At 44.1% G+C, this 16,346-nt stretch overlaps 1 protein-coding gene across 1 annotated transcript; it reads right to left on the minus strand.

Annotated features, from left to right (window-relative positions):
- Positions 1 to 630: 630 nt before the first annotated feature.
- On the minus strand, positions 631 to 16,340 carry DTD2 (D-aminoacyl-tRNA deacylase 2). The gene is made up of 3 exons (XM_061463480.1): positions 16,114 to 16,340; positions 10,103 to 10,172; positions 631 to 985 (listed from the first exon to the last, which is right to left on the minus strand). Exons 1-3 carry the CDS (start codon positions 16,222 to 16,224, stop codon positions 660 to 662), a joined length of 507 nt encoding a protein of 168 aa, XP_061319464.1. The 5' UTR covers positions 16,225 to 16,340; the 3' UTR covers positions 631 to 659.
- Between the last annotated feature and the right edge of the window lie 6 nt (positions 16,341 to 16,346).

Genomic DNA, 16,346 nt, shown 5'->3' on the forward strand with positions numbered 1-16,346 from the left:
AGCCCATGTTCAGTGCTTAAATGTCCCACTCCTAAACACTCTGGATGAGGGGAATAGACTCTCTTATTTAATACCTACTCTCTAATAGGCTAAAAATACAATGAATTTGTGCTTTCAATATAGTTGCTAGCTAGGAAGTGTTGCTATTTCATAGATAGGAAATAGAAAGGCAAAAATTGTCTGACTAAGGAAATCCGGGAACAGGTAAGTACATCTACAGCATCTGAGAACAGGTAAGTACATCTACAGCATTCTTTTATTTTTTTAATCTAGAAACTGCACATCCTCAAGTGTACTTTACAACAGCTAATACATGTAAAACTTTTGCCATTATTTTTGTAGTAAGAAACGTATGCATTACCCTATTTTCATTAATAAAGTCTTCCAAACTATCCAGCTTCACTGGATCAATATTACCAATTATTTTGACCACACTTCAGATGAATATGGGCATAAAACAAATAACTCATTGTCGCAAAGCAGTCTTAAGCATCTATTTAATGAGACTGGCAACACCAGTACCAGATGAGTGAAAGTCTTTCTTACACTGTATCTCCTAAATTATTTAAGTACATTAATGCTTAGAAGTTATAGATATTTAAAAAAAAAAAGACAACATTTGCCAGCCAGTACTGTATCCAGAATATCATTTATTTCTTTCAAAATTCAATCAGATGAGTGTAAGGTCCATTTGTATCCAGTTTTAACACCTGCCTGTTTCCGTATGTGCCATGCTTGACACGAACACCTGCCTCTGCACATCTGGTGCTGGCAGACAGTTCTTTTTCACACAAAGTCACAAACTGAGAATAAAGTTCCAAACCTTTTTCTTTTTCAATGTTTGCATGGTACTGCATCTTCTTTCCCTTCAGTTTACCGCCTAGAGTAGCTTGTGGTATGATTAGCACATCGCCTGGTAAATCCAGAACAGAAATGTACTCGCTGCTTTCATTTTCACTTAATTTAACACTCAACAGCGTATGGACTGCAAAAAAAATAAAGTAAGAGTTAGTGTAACTGAACCAAATTAAAGAGCACCTAATAAAACATCATAAACAAGATATAACAAATATTGTGGTGTGTGACAAATTATTAGAGTAACTGCTTATTAATGAAATGAAACATAGTTAGTAAACACTATCAACCAGCTAAGACGTCTGAGTATTGTGAAGAATGTCAAGGATATTTATATTAATATAGTATGACTAAAGACTTGTATTTTGGTTGTCTGAAATCCCGAAGTTGATTCTAGTTGGACACCCCCAGAGGAACCCAGGATCCAATTAAGGACCCTAATTTAACTACCCTATACTCAAATAGGCAACATTTGCACAACGGTACACACTGCAGGAGATAACACCATCTTCAGTGCACTTGGGAGAAGTTTCTGCCCAAGGGTCTTTTCATTCTGCTTGCAGCAGCAGGACCCAGCACTGATCTGGGCTGAAGTCACAACTCTGCAGTTTGGTCTCAAGTGGAGTGAGTGTCCTTTAACACTCCACTGTGAGATGAATGGGTGCCAGCTTGTCTTCTGAGAGAAGAAGTGGGCAGGAAGGTCAAAGATGCAATTTGGTCCATAAGCCAGAATATATAAACTTGCAAACAAAATTGATGCGTTTACTAACATTATATTTTCCAATGTATATACGTTTGCATGAGAAATCAAATCATTCCCCCAAAACTGCCTCCAACTCCGTAAAAGCTAGGAGGATACTAGTCATGCCTCCAAACCTGTAAAAGTTTAATGTTGTTGGAACCAAGAAGAGCTGAGTTGTGATTCAGGAAGCAAACCCAGTCATTTAAACAGTTTCAAAATATATTTAGGAAAAAATATCTTATAAGACAAGACACTTAAGGAGGATAGTTGTAGACGAATATCCTAATAGGAAACAACTTTTTCTGGCCTGTTTCAGCAGCCAGACAGCTGAAAAGCTCATTATTCTCAAGTAAAGTAACACTCTCATGAAACCCTCACAAGCACAAAAGCAATTTTCATATCACAGTTTTAAATATACCCAAAGATTTCAACTTAGTTTAGCATCACAGAAAGATTCTGCCCTCTAAGGCCAAGACCCCCAACAGCTGCTCTCAGCATTTTTAATAGCACCTGTGCTGCTGCACAGGCTGTGTGCACTGCCAGGTCTTTCTGCTGGTCCCACTCAGTAGCCCAAAATAGAACATTGTTACTTGACCTTTTGAAAAACCACTAATTTCATTCAGTGTCCTGGGTTCAGCAGTAGCAGTCATGTTTCTCCTTCGTGGTAGCTGGTGCAGTGCTGTGTTTTGACTTCCAACCTGGGAACAGTGCTGTTGATACTGATGTTTTTGGTTGTTGCTAAGTGATGTTTACCCTGACCAAGGACTTTGTGAGGCTCATGCTCTGCCAGGGAGGAGGGGAAGCCATGAGGAAGCAGAGATGGGGCACCTGACCCAGGCTAGCCAGGGAGGTATTCCATACCACAGCACGTCATGGCCGGGGTGGGGGGTAACTGGGAGTTACCCAGAAGGACATGGGCTTCCGGGTGGGATTCGTTTCTTGGCTGGTGGTATCGTATTCTCTTCCCTTGTTATTTTCTCTTATCATTGTTGTCGGTGGTGGTAGTGGTGGTGATTTGTGTTGTACATTGGTTGCTGGACTGTTCTTGTCTCAACCCGTGGGAGTTGCACTTTTTCGATTCTCCTCCCTGTTCCTCCGGGAGCGGGGAAGCGGAGAGCCCCGGTGGGGGGAAGGGGGTGGACCTCGATTGTTGTCAGCCCAGCACCACTCACTGGGAGTGAGTCAACAAGTTACCTGACTGGGTTTAAACCACGACAGTTCTTTTTGGTGCCCAACGCGGGGCACGAGGGGTTGAGATAAAAACAGATCTGACTGGATTAATAGTCACTCATCACAATGCTGATTTATTGGCTCTCAAGGTCGTTCCTCTTGATCTCACAGTTTCAGTATATCGTATCTTACGTCCATCCGGTATTTGCTGTATTAGTGTTTTTCAAGTGTGGGGCTTGGGCTAAGGTTTTTGTCCCATTGTACTTTATGGTAATGACTTGTAATACAATAGAATCATTGATCATGAAACTGATCTGGCTTATGTTCCCAGTGTGGTCACCACCTTTATACTTTGGGAGGTTTATGATGGAGGTGCTTAGCAATTACACATCTTTTTTCTCCTTCTCAGGTGCTCAACCTGTGAAGGAGGCACCCTTTTACCCTCCCAGTTGTCCCCCCAGACCATTTACATTTGAGAGTTTTGAAGTTTTTGAATGGCCTTTTAATGCTGTTGAGACTTGTTTGCTGATCGTGATGGGAATCACCATGCTAGCACGCATACAGAGTGTGTTTTGCCCACGACTGATTTCAAGAGTTAAGCAGAGTCAGGTTTGGGTCTTGTCTGGGGTCAAACGACGATGTAGGAGGACCAAGAGATTTTCCCTGAGGCTGGACAGCCATGAGTGGCAGGGTGTGTGGGATAGATAGTATGGGCAAGTATCTAGGTCAGTGGGCCCCTCCAGTACTTTGGAATTTCACCACCGAACAACTGCAAAATCCAGAAGAATTAGTAAAACACTTAAATGAGGTGTGTGGTCATTCTGGCCATACCAGAGATGGACAAATCACGGCAACGTGCTGGGGCTTGGCCTATGCTTACAGGGCCTTGTTCAACACTATCCAGCACCTTCAAAAGGAAAAGAATGTCGGCGGATCTGAGGGCAAAGCAACAGTCAGCGCAGCTACTCCAGCTCCTAGCACAGCAGCTTCACCACCCCCAGCAACAAGTACAGTCGCTACTCAAACTTTGGCTTCAATGAACTGCGCAGCTACCCCAGTGGCAAGTACAGCAGCTGCTCAAACTTCAACTGCAACAGACAGCGCGGTAACCCCAGCTCCAAGCACAGCAGCTACACCACCCCCAGCAACAAGTACAGTTGCTACTCAAACCACAGTGATAATCACTGCAGCCAAACCAGAGGTCCAAGTCACACCAATATCGGTTGCCCCTATAAGCAAGAGAAAAAGAAAAAAAAGAGGCAAGAAGGGTGAAGCAAGATGAAGAAACAATGAATTCACCACCCGGTCTAGCATCTGATCAGGAGTCATCATCACATGACGAAGAAGAAGAAGAAGAGGAAACTTCTTGACCTCGGACCTCAACCGAGCTGCGGAATATGTGAAAAGATTTTACCCGTCAACCAGGGGAGCACATCATCACCTGGTTACTCTGATGCTGGGACAATGGGTGGGGCCGATGGTCATGAACTAGAAGGTACAGAAGCCGAGCAGCTGGGATCACTTGCTAGAGAAGGGGGAATTGACAAAGCAATTGCAAGAGAGAAAAAGTCCCTCAGTCTTTGGAGGCAGCTCTTGGCAGCTGTGAAAGAAAGGTTTCCATACAAGGACGATGTTACGAGTCGTTCGGCCAAGTGGACTACTATAGACAAAGGCATCCAGTCTCTGAGGGAATCGGCCATCGTAGAGATGATCTATCACATCAAGCCGAATAACGGGGATACACCTATAGACCCAGATGAAGTTGAATGTACGCGGCCCATGTGGCGAAAACTTACACGGAATGCACCGTCATCATATGCCCATTCATTGGCAACAGTAACCTGGAATGACATAGTACCACTAACAGTGGATGAAATGGTTCATAAACTCTGAGAGTTCGAAGACAACCTCACCTCTTACATCATCTCAGCTGTGAAAAAACTGTCCCAGGACCTCGAACAATTGAGGGACGATCTATCTGATTTATCCAGCTCCTCACGTGTACCAACACACGTCTCAGCTATTAACAAAAGGCGTCCTATTGTTCAAGAGAGGAGATACAGGAGGTATATGCCACAGGCTACCCTATGGTTTTACCTGCGGGATCACGGAGAAGGCATGACAAAGTGGGATAGAAAACCTACTTCAGCTTTGGAGGAACGGGTGAGTGAACTGAAGAGGGGAGCAAGGGCCAAGACTGATCGTCCCATGAGAGCTATGGCTTCAGTCTCTGGTGAGCAGCTTCCCAGATGGAGTGGAAGAGCTGATTTTACTCCAGCTCCTGTGATAATGAAGAATAATCCCTTTCACCACGACTTAAGTGTCCAACGCTGTGACAACCATTAGAGGGGCCCTGCCTCCAGCCAGGTGGAGGTAGGGGACAATTGGATTTACTGGACTGTGTGGATCAGATGGCCTGGCACATCAGTCCCACAGAAGTATAAGGCTCTAGTAGGTACCGGTGCACAGTGTACCCTGATGCCATCAAGCTGTCAAGGGGTGGAACCCATCTATACTTCTGGAGTGACAGGAGGATCCCAAGAGTTGACTGTGCTGGAGGCTAAAATCAGCCTGACTGGGAGGGAATGGCAAAAGCACCCTATTGTGACTGGTCCAGAGGCTCCATGCATCCTCGGCATAGACTACCTCAAGAGAGGGTACTTCAAAGACCCAAAAGGGTACCGGTGGGCTTTTGGTATTGCTGCTTTGGAGACTGAGGAAATTGAGCAGCTGTCCACCTTGCCTGGTCTCTCAGAAGATCCCTCTGCTGTGGGGTTGCTGAAAGTTGAAGAGCAACAAGTGCCAATTGCGACCACAACAGTGCACCGGCGGCAATATCACACCAACCGAGACTCCCTGATTCCCATCCATCAGCTGATCCGTAGACTGGAGAGTCAGGGGGTGATCAGCAGGACCCGCTCACCCTTTAATAGCCCCATATGGCCAGTGCGAAAGTCTAAAGGAGAATGGAGACTAACAGTAGACTATCGTGGCCTGAATGAAGTCACACCACCATTGAGTGCTGCCGTACCAGACATGCTAGAACTCCAGTATGAACTAGAGCCAAAGGCAGCCAAGCGGTATGCCACGATTGATATTGCCAATGCATTTTTCTCAATTCCTTTGGCAGCAGAGTGCAGGCCACAGTTTGCTTTTCCTTGGAGGGGTGTCCAGTTCACTTGGAACCGACTGCCCCAGGGGTGGAAACGCAGCCCTACCATTTGCCACGGACTGATCCAGACTGCACTGGAACAGGGGCAAGCTCCAGAACACCTGCAATACATTGATGACATTATTGTGTGGGGTGATACAGCGGAAGAAGTCTTTGAGAAAGGGAGGAAAATAATCCAAATCCTGCTGAAAGCCGGTTTTGCCATAAAACGGAGTAAGGTCAAGGGACCTGCACAGGAGATTCAACTTTGGGGAATAAAATGGCAAGATGGACGTAGACAGATCCCCACAGATGTGATCAACAAGATAACAGCAATGTCTCCACCAACTAATAAGAAAGAAACGCAAGCTTTCTTGGGTGCAGTGGGGTTCTGGAGAATGCACATCCCAAATTACAGCTCGATTGTAAGCCCTCTCTATCATGTGACCCGGAAGAAGAATGATTTTAAATGGGGCCCTGAGCAGCAACAAGCCTTTGAGCAAATTAAACGCGAGATAGTTCATGCAGTAGCCCTTGGACCTGTCCGGACCGGGCCAGATGTAAAAAATGTGCTGTACACTGCAGCTGGGGAGAACGGTCCTACCTGGAGCCTCTGGCAGAAAGCTCCAGGGGAGACTCGAGGTCGACCCCTCGGCTTTTGGAGTTGGGGATACAAAGGATCTGAGGCCAGCTATACCCCAACTGAGAAAGAGATACTGGCAGCCTATGAAGGGGTTCGAGCTGCTTCGGAAGTGACTGGCACTGAAGCACAGCTCCTCCTGGCACCCCGGTTGCCCGTGCTGGGCTGGATGTTCAAAGGCAGGGTCTCCTCTACACATCATGCAACTGATGCTACATGGAGTAAATGGGCTACACTAATTACACAACGAACTCGAATAGGAAATCTCAGTCGTCCAGGCATTCTAGAAGTCATCATGGACTGGCCAGAGGGCAAAGATTTCATAATGTCACCAAAGGAGGAGGTGGTGTGTGCTGAAGAGGCCCCACCATATAACAAACTGTCAGAAAGTGAAAAGCAGTATGCCTTGTTTACTGACGGCTCTTGCCGTATTGTGGGAAAGCATCGGAGATGGAAGGCAGCTGTATGGAGTCCTGGACGACAAGTTGCAGAAACTGCTGAAGGAGAGGGTGAATCGAGTCAGTTTGCCAAGGTGAAAGCCATCCAGCTGGCCCTGGACATTGCTGAACGAGAAAAGTGGCCAGTACTTTATCTCTATACTGACTCATGGATGGTGGCAAATGCCCTGTGGGGGTGGTTGAAGCAATGGAAGCAGAGCAACTGGCAACGCAGAGGTAAACCCATCTGGGCTGCTGCACTGTGGAAAGATATTGCTGCCCGGGTGCAGAACCTGGTGGTGAAGGTACGTCATGTAGATGCCCATGTACCCAAGAGTCGGGCCACTGAGGAACACCAGAACAACCAACAAGTGGATAAAGCTGCTAAGATTGAAGTGGCTCAGATGGAGATTGGCAACATAAAGGTGAATTATTTTTGGCCCGGTGGGCCCATGACACTTCAGGCCATCAGGGCAGAGATGCAACATATAGATGGGCTTGTGATCGAGGGGTGGGCTTAACAATGGACACTATTGCCCAGGTTATTCATGAGTGTGAAACATGTGCTGCAATTAAACAAGCCAAGCGGTTAAAGCCTCTTTGGTATGGAGGACGATGGTTGAACTATAAATATGGGGAGGCCTGGCAGATTGACTATATCACACTGCCACCAACCCGCCAAGGCAAGCGCCATGTGCTTACCATGGTGGAAGCAACCACCGGGTGGCTGGAAACATATGCTGTGCCCCATGTCACTGCCCGGAACACCATCCTGGGCCTTGAGAAACAGATTTTGTGGCGACACGGCACCCCAGAGAGAATTGAGTCAGACAATGGGACTCATTTCTGGAATAACCTTATAGACACTTGGGCCAAAGAGCATGGCATTGAGTGGGTATATCACATCCCCTACCATGCACCAGCCTCTGGGAAAATCGAACGGTACAATGGGCTGTTAAAAACTACACTGAGAGCAATGGGTGGGGGAACTTTCAAGCATTGGGATACACACTTACCAAAGGCCACCTGGTTGGTCAACACCAGAGGATCTGCCAACAGGGCCGGCCCAGCCCAGTCAGAACTTTTACATATTGTAGAGGGGGACAAAGTTCCCGTGGTGCATATGAAGAATTTGCTGGGGAAGACAGTCTGGGTTATTCCTGCTTCAGGTAAAGGCAAACCCACTCATGGGATTGCTTTTCCTCAGGGACCTGGATATACTTGGTGGGTAACGTGGGAAGATGAGGAAGTCCGATGTATATCTCAAGGGGATTTGATTTTAGGGGAAAACAGCCAGTGAACTCAATTGTATGCTGTTGTCTGCTGTGTAATACTTTTATAGCCCATCAACTAGATGTCTTCAGGTCACCAGCGACTGGCCCTGACTTCCCTCCAACCATCATCCCAACAGAGAATGAACTTTGATAGAACCAGATGAGTTCCGCAGTAAAGGAACGACCAGCATCAGCAGGCAACGATCCAATACTGCACACAGCCTTTCCTGCCCTGAAAGATTGTTACAACAGATGGAACCTGACATCATGGACCGAATGGACTCGGCAGCATTATAGGGATTGGTCCATGCACTAAGAAAATGATCTTTTTCTCTTGGTCTGTATGTATATGGATGTATATATGTGGGAGAGCAATGATGTATTGAAAATGTGGGATCTGAGCACGACGTGAATGGTATGGAATAAGGGGTGGATAATGTCCTGGGTTCAGCAGTAGCAGTCATGTTTCTCCTTTGTGGTAGCTGGTGCAGTGCTGTGCTTTGACTTCCAGCCTGGGAACAGTGTTGGTGAAACCGATGTTTTCGGTTGTGGCTAAGTGATGTTTACCCTGACCAAGGACTTTGTGAGGCTCATGCTCTGCCAGGGAGGAGGGGAAGCCATGAAGAAGCAGAGATGGGGTGCCTGACCCGGGCTAGCCAGGAGGTATTCCATACCACAGCACGTCATGCCTGGGGTGGGGATAACTGGGAGTTACCCAGAAGGACACAGGCTTCCGGGTGGGATTCGTTTCTTGGCTGGTGGTATCGTATTCTCTTCCCTTGTTATTTTCTCTTATCATTGTTGTCGGTGGTGGTAGTGGTGGTGATTTGTGTTGTACATTGGTTGCTGGAGTGTTCTTGTCTCAACCCGTAGGAGTTGCACTCTTTCGATCCTCCTCCCTGTTCCTCTGGGAGCGGGGAAGGGGAGAGCCCCGGGGAGGGGGGGGCCTTCGATTGTTGTCAGCCCGGCACCACTCACTGGGAGTGAGTGAACAAGTTGCCTGACTGGGTTTAAACCACGACAGACAGTCACAGAAAAGGGGCACTTTTATCTGGAATTAAAAGTGGCATCATGGAATTTCCCAGGTGGTGCAGTGCTACTGATGGAGGAAAGGAAGGTGAGGAATTAAATAAACGTAAAGAAGAAAAGAAAACCAACCAACCAACCAAAACTTCAAGATAAAACAACAGTAGGTGAAGACAGAAATCGCTACCATTTGATCTTAACCACAGCATCTTCTCTGCTTTGATGTAAATGTTAAAGTGCATGTGGAGAAAAGGGAAAGAACTGCAGATATTGCTGTTATCACTTCTGCATCAGAAAACTGCACTTAAAATGCTAACTGCTTATAGTATCACTGGAAGGAGACAGGAAGGACAGAGTTTAGTTATCCACCCAACTCCCTCTACTGGCTATAATTTTAAATATCCTGCACCTACAGTGAGATCAGTGTTAAAATACTTCTCAAATCAAGCCATGAATTATTTAAAAACAGTTTTCTCTAAACTGAGATCTGTCCTGGACTGAACCTGCTGCCTGATACATGTGATATGTCAAAACAGCAGGTGACACACTTTGTTTGCTAGAATGTTACCATCATGGGAATTGACTTTCTAAATGACAGGTTGATCATAAGCAGATGGACAGAGTGAGAAGTACGGACGACTGTCAAAAGAAACAAGATCAAGCAAGCTGTTCTTTCAGCCAGGTGATTGATTTGAAATGATGCTATCTGATGGCTTTTTGACTTCTTGTCCAAATGGTTGCTGCCTTCTCTGCCTCTACTGCTCTTCTTTTTCAACAATACAAGAATCGATAAGGATTATATCATACCAATTTTTGGAACAAGATCTTCATCAGCACCTTTGAAGAAGCATATGTAGATAACAAGCCCCCTCTGGATCTACAAAAGATTACAGAAAACTATGTCAATGTTTCTCATTGTCCAACACGCACACTTATCATTAAAACTAGTATCAAAAATAGCAAAACTGCATAAGAAAAGCTTCTGAGAGCAGTTTTAGTTACCTAGTATAACTTCAGACATTTACGCACCATACTGTGGAAGCTTATGAGATACACAGTGATTATCTGCACAATGCTTCTACATACAATTAAGCCAATTTATTAGCTCCATGTAAAGCCAAATGTAGTTGGAATATACAATGGACAGTATTAACATAGACAATGTGACAAGATGAATTACAGTACTTAAATCCAGTAAAGGAAATAACTTAAGCTTTTTCCTATCAAATATAAAATAATTTTCAGTGCGAATTAGAAGTTTATTTCCTATCACGAAACATGACAAACGCCACAGGACTTGGTAGTGAACTGAACCGTATTTTGATGTCAAAAGTAATCTAGTACAGGATAATTCTGAAAAAAACATTGAGTATGTTAATTAAAGATTGAAACATGATGACCAACTTAAATCTGATGACCAACAACTGAAGTTGTTCAGAATATTATTTAACGGTGGGTAAAATCTTTTTGGTGAAATTGGACCTTTCCCCTGATTCGTATAAAGTATATGCTACTTCTTTAGCAGTCAGAGGGACTAATTGTAAGAAATACTGATTTGAGGGAAGAATTAGGTCTGTACTGAGGAAAAAGCACAAGGAAATTCTTGTGTAGCTTTCTTGGTTAGTTCACAAGGACTGTGTGCAACAGCCTCTGCTTTATTAAGACAAACTGACAGGCTCTGCAGCCAACAGCAATTACGTCTCATGCACAGGTATACCTGAATGGTTTAAGTTCTTCAGGACAAAAAAAGAAAGGCATACAATATCCACAGGCATATAGTATCTAAAGAAACCCTCAGCACTGCTTTGTCAAGAATGAGTGTCTTTATATTTTTGTTAGAAGAAAGATAAATGTCAGCTTATGAAATGTCACCTAAGAGATGCTAAGTAGGTTGGGGCAGGAATGAGTCACTAATAAAGACATTATCAAAGCAAAAGTATAAGAAATGTGGGTAGTTTCTAAAAAATACCTTTATTATTTTTCTTCTCTTTTCTTTATTTTTCCTTTTCTCTTTCCTTTAAAAGATAAAGGTTTTAGGTGAAAAAAGCTCAGCTATACACATGAGATTTTATCCCTTTGTTATTGCAGAGATTAAACAAAATGCTCAAGGCAATGACTGAGAAGAGCTATGTCCCCTCAACTATTTTTCTGGTAACTAACTTATGGAAAAAAAGAGGCTGCTCTTTGTAGCCAAAACGTCACATGCTGAGAACTTTCAAAAGCTTTAAATGGCTCCTTTCAAAACTCATTTTGACCTCTGCACAATATTATACATGTTCCCAAATGACTGCCATATTTCATAAACATTGTAAGAAATTTGATGGCCTGAACCTCAAATGACATTTCAAACCATCTGTTTGAATAAAGGAGGCAGTCTGCCAAATGTGAAATATCCTACATGCTTAGCTAAATATTCATTCAACAAACAGACCAGCATCAAGGTATTCATAGAGAATAACGTGGTACATATACATACTAATAAAAATATTTGTGATAAAATAGGCCAAGCACATTTACATTGTATGTACCTGACACTGAATTAGAATTGACTCCATTTAACAGCACACATCACAGAGAATCATTCAACTTGAGAACTGTGACTGTTTTTTGCGTCTCACATACAGAAGTAACAATACTCTGCAAGCAGTTCATTAAAAAACACAAAAAGGTAAAGAAAGTGACACCTGCAAGTCCTAAGACCAGACAGCTAAAGAGTAAGTAAAAACAGTCATAATTTTTCCAGCCTCCATCATAATTTGATGCCTATTTTTTATATACTTTCTATCACAAGATGAGACATAATATCAAGGGGAATTAAAGGGACAGGAGGTCTGATGGAAAAAAAAATAATTCAGAGACAAGTTAAAGATGCTAGAGGATGTTTCTATTTGTATTGCATGCTTATGATTTTCTACAACACTTTTCAACCATGTTATAGTTGAAAACTATTCAGCTATTTGAATGTTGAAACTTATAGCTTCAACTATAGCTGAAAACTGAACACATGTGCGAACATGTTTCTACCTCTTATTATGTCTTTTTTGTTTAGTTTTTTTAATTGAATATGAGGTGTAAAATTTAATACAATTTCAAGACCTAACCTAGTAATAATAATTCATGTCGGTCCTCTGATCTTGTATCAGTGTTTCGGGCGCCCTAAGACTAGTGCTTGTTGCCAGTGTAAGGAATGGGAATGTAAAAACCTTTTGAACCAAAGCAAAAATATTGCCTTTGCTGGAGGTCCTCTGTAACCTGTCAAAAGTTTAGCTGACTGCTCTTCACTGCTATATTTAACTAAGGAAAAATTAAGCAAAATAACACAAATAAGGAAGTCGTAAATTCAACATGCTGATGTGCAAAGAGCCACTGCAAGGAACTTACGTAGTGATGGGCAGGTGCTTGGCCAGGAAAACTGTGCTTTGTGTGGATTTACTGTTATCAGTAAAATGCCTACATAAATAAACCAGCAAAGCAAATTACTTCGCAACACTAGCATTTATTATACAACTGTCCTAAGTAATCATCAGACCAGGCAACCCGCATCATGAAGGGATGAAGTACCCAGCCCCTGAAGCCATACAGCCAGCCTTAGCAATACTGCCACCAAACACTGCTTTTTAGCTTTTACAGGAAAAACAAACAACTAACTCCTTCCTCACCCTCATTACTAAATATATCCATCTGAATTTTGCAGGATTTCATTAGCAACCCCCGAATATATTCTGCAAAACTACTCTTTTTTCCCCTCACCCCAGGAAAACGTAATGCAACTGATAGTGGAAACTGAGTCACTATGTAATCCTTCGGAAGCCAGTTTGTGAAACTAAATTATATAAAGTATTCTTTGACATTTCCATTTCATGTTCATGTTTGCTGCCCTGTGAGAAGATTTCTTCTTATTTCATACATCCAGCTGCAGCAAAGACAGATTACATCATCTACCGCAGGTCATAAAACAAGCCTGTGCCTGGTACCTTGCACTTCTTTTTGCTGTCTTAACCAGAAAACAAATCAAGGGAAAGAAGATAAGGGAAAAACAGTTTCCACTGCATAAAGCATAGGCACTTACACTTTTTAGCTGAATATTCATTTTACATTTCTTTTCTCCCACAGGTGTGAAATACACCAAATTTCACCTTTTTTCTCTCCTGCCTTTAAAAGGAGAATTCCCTTTTTTATCCCCCTAAGTATTCTGCTGTGTACATAAACTTTTTATGGATGCTATCTAACCAACATTTCTCCATAAACAAGACACCCCATCCCCAGTAATCCTCAACAGGGCAGAAAAACTCAATCATGAAAACACAATGAAGGCAGTGATTCATGTATAGACATAAAGTACTCTCAAACCCTTTCCCAGATAAAGGACATTGACTTTGAAATTCTTAAAGTACCTACAGGGGTCTCTTACAACCCAGAAGCTATTCAAAGCCATACATAATGTGTTATTTATAGGATACTAGAAATTTCTCAAGGTGAGGACCTACTTTTAAGTTGTTACAGATCATCAGGAAACACTGGTTTATGTAAATAATAGTTTATTATGTCTGGTTTGTTTTTTTTTTTTTTTTTCACTGACATGCATATATAGGGAGCAACATTACAGAAAACCAGCAGCAATGATTCCTCCCAGTGACCTCTAAAGTAGTCATACTAAAGAAAATCGGAACTTTGCATAGGGTGGGTTTTTTTCCTGCATGGTGAGTTCTTGTTAAAACAGATTTCTCTTAAAGGGCCCCAGGTGCCTGGGAAAGATTACCAAGTACCCCATGACAAATACTAGTATGGTTCACGTCTGCAAAGTATATGCTGCTGAGACCACCCAAGTCTCTTGCAGATTCCTTTAGTGCCATCTATTACTTTCTCTGTGATTTTGGTTAAGCCATTTAAAACTTCACAGAACAGATATATACAGAATAACCTCCTTGCAACAGAATTCCTCATTCTATCTCTAAATCATAACATATGCCTCTTCTGAGACAGTTTAAAAGACAGCCAGCAAAATGACATTTTTGCTTTTATTTACTAGATCTACAATTATTTCTGAGATTAGCAAACTAGAAATAGGGTATTTTTCCTCTAGTTAATTTATGCTGTGCTGAGCAACTTTTGCTGTAATTAACCTTACACCGAGAAGCTAATGATGCAATACACACAGATGTACTTCAGCCAAACATAGTATCTGTGAGATGACACAAATCTCCTCTGAGTAAAACGTTCTGGCTTCCCAAGCCATGATGCAGAAACTAGGTCTCCTGGATCCAGCTGCCTCTTCTGAACAAGGGCAGAAATGTTTTAAGAACAATGTGAAAGTCAATCAGTGGAAACATCTAGACCAACTTTTTTTTTTAAAACTCTCTTCAGATTTGTTGAATGAACTCATAAGCTCTTCAAACTCACTAGAATTTTTACTTTTTAAGTCTACTACTAGTTGTAGTAGATTTTAAAAAGGACAAAAAACACCACCAAAAAAAGCCAAGGGGTAAACACTTGGCATCTTCATAGATGAGTTATTCTAGTTCAGGTAACCCATAAACAGTGACAACTACAGCACGACAGTGCATCCCAAAGGGCAGCCTTCATGCTTTGGTAAACAGCCCTGGTCTGTATGCACAGCGCATAGCCCAGGGAGTCTGCAGACCTACCTACCTCTCCCAACAGAAGACTATGGGAAGAGGGAAATTATGATGTTCCCCTCTAGCTGTGTGGAGATCTATGTCCTAAATTTAACTTTTGGTTAATGGTCTAGAAAACAAAATAAATTACAACTACTGCTGCCACAGCCATGCTGCTGTACCTGGCCTTTCTTCTCCACATGTACACTAACTCACAAAGTACACGGCTGAGCCCATCAGCCAAGTTTGCAGTGCATCTGTGAAAATGTGTTTCTGAAAGGGCAGATAATGGCAACGGAGGCACAAGGTTAGAGGGGAAGGAGCTGTTTTGTGGTGGGGCAGCTGTGCTCTTCTGGAGGACCCAAACTGGAGCATAGGGTAAGAATGAGGAGTAGCAATGAGAAACCTCTGAGCACTGACCCCAGCCTCATGTGCTGCTTGCTGATTCACTGAAGGGACCGACTGTAAACTCTGACAATAACAAGGGGTTAAGGAGAGGGGTCTGTGGTGGAAACTAGGAAGGAAATAGAAGAGGTGTCTGAAGTGAAGCTTAGCCTGGAAAAGGAGGAGGGATTTTTCTTCAAATGCCTGAATATTTGTGAGTTGTTGGTGTGGTTTTTTTTTTCAATATTCAAATCACTAATTAAATTTATTAAACTGGCAGTGAATTAACTTAATTCCCCAAGTCAAGACTGTTTTGCCAGTGCCAGTAACGGGTACGTGATTTCCCTGACTTTACTCTGTGACCCACTTGTCTTCCTCCTTTCGCTCCTCTCCCACCGTCCCGGTCAGGGTAGGGCAGTGGCCGGGCAGGCGTTCATCTGCTGCCAGTAACCAGCCGGCCGCTGGGGCTGCTCTCAGCCAACCGGCTCGCTGAAGAACGAAGAGACAGGTTTTGAAGGCAGGCACGGACAGCAGCCCAGCCCCGACCGGGACCTCCTGAAACTCCACAGGCTTATCCACCGCTGTCACCGACGCGGTCGCGCTAAGGGGAGACTGGAGCCTCGCTCCCGCTGTCGCCACCGAGTACCGTCCCCACGGCCTGCGCACTGCGGCCTCCGCCAGCGGCCCCTGCCTCCATCCATGCGCTCGTCGTGCAGCCGACGGAACGCCTTGCTGCTGCTCGCCTTGGCCCAGCGCAGCCCCGAGCCGCCTCCGTTTTCCCCGCTCCTCCGAGGGGTGAAGGGCCGGCGCAGACGTTACCTCCACCCATTCGGCCTCGGCGCCGTGTTCGGGCGGCTTCACCTGCAGCCGGGCGGACGTGCACTGCTGGAGCAAGGCCCGAGCCAGCGCCGGCTGCGGCACAACCGCCATAACGATCCCGACTCGGCCTGAGGAGGGCGGGGGAATGCGTTCGCGGTGCGCGGCCCCGTCGCTGCCGCCGGTATTCGCGTAACGCCTTTCCGGCACCGCAGGCCGCGCCGCACTGAGCGGTG

The sequence above is a fragment of the Pezoporus flaviventris genome, unplaced genomic scaffold, assembly GCF_033815535.1.
Source record: "Pezoporus flaviventris isolate CSIRO_AGI_PZ_B2104156 unplaced genomic scaffold, CSIRO_AGI_Pfla_v1 ptg000036l, whole genome shotgun sequence".
NCBI classification, from domain to species: domain Eukaryota; kingdom Metazoa; phylum Chordata; class Aves; order Psittaciformes; family Psittacidae; genus Pezoporus; species Pezoporus flaviventris.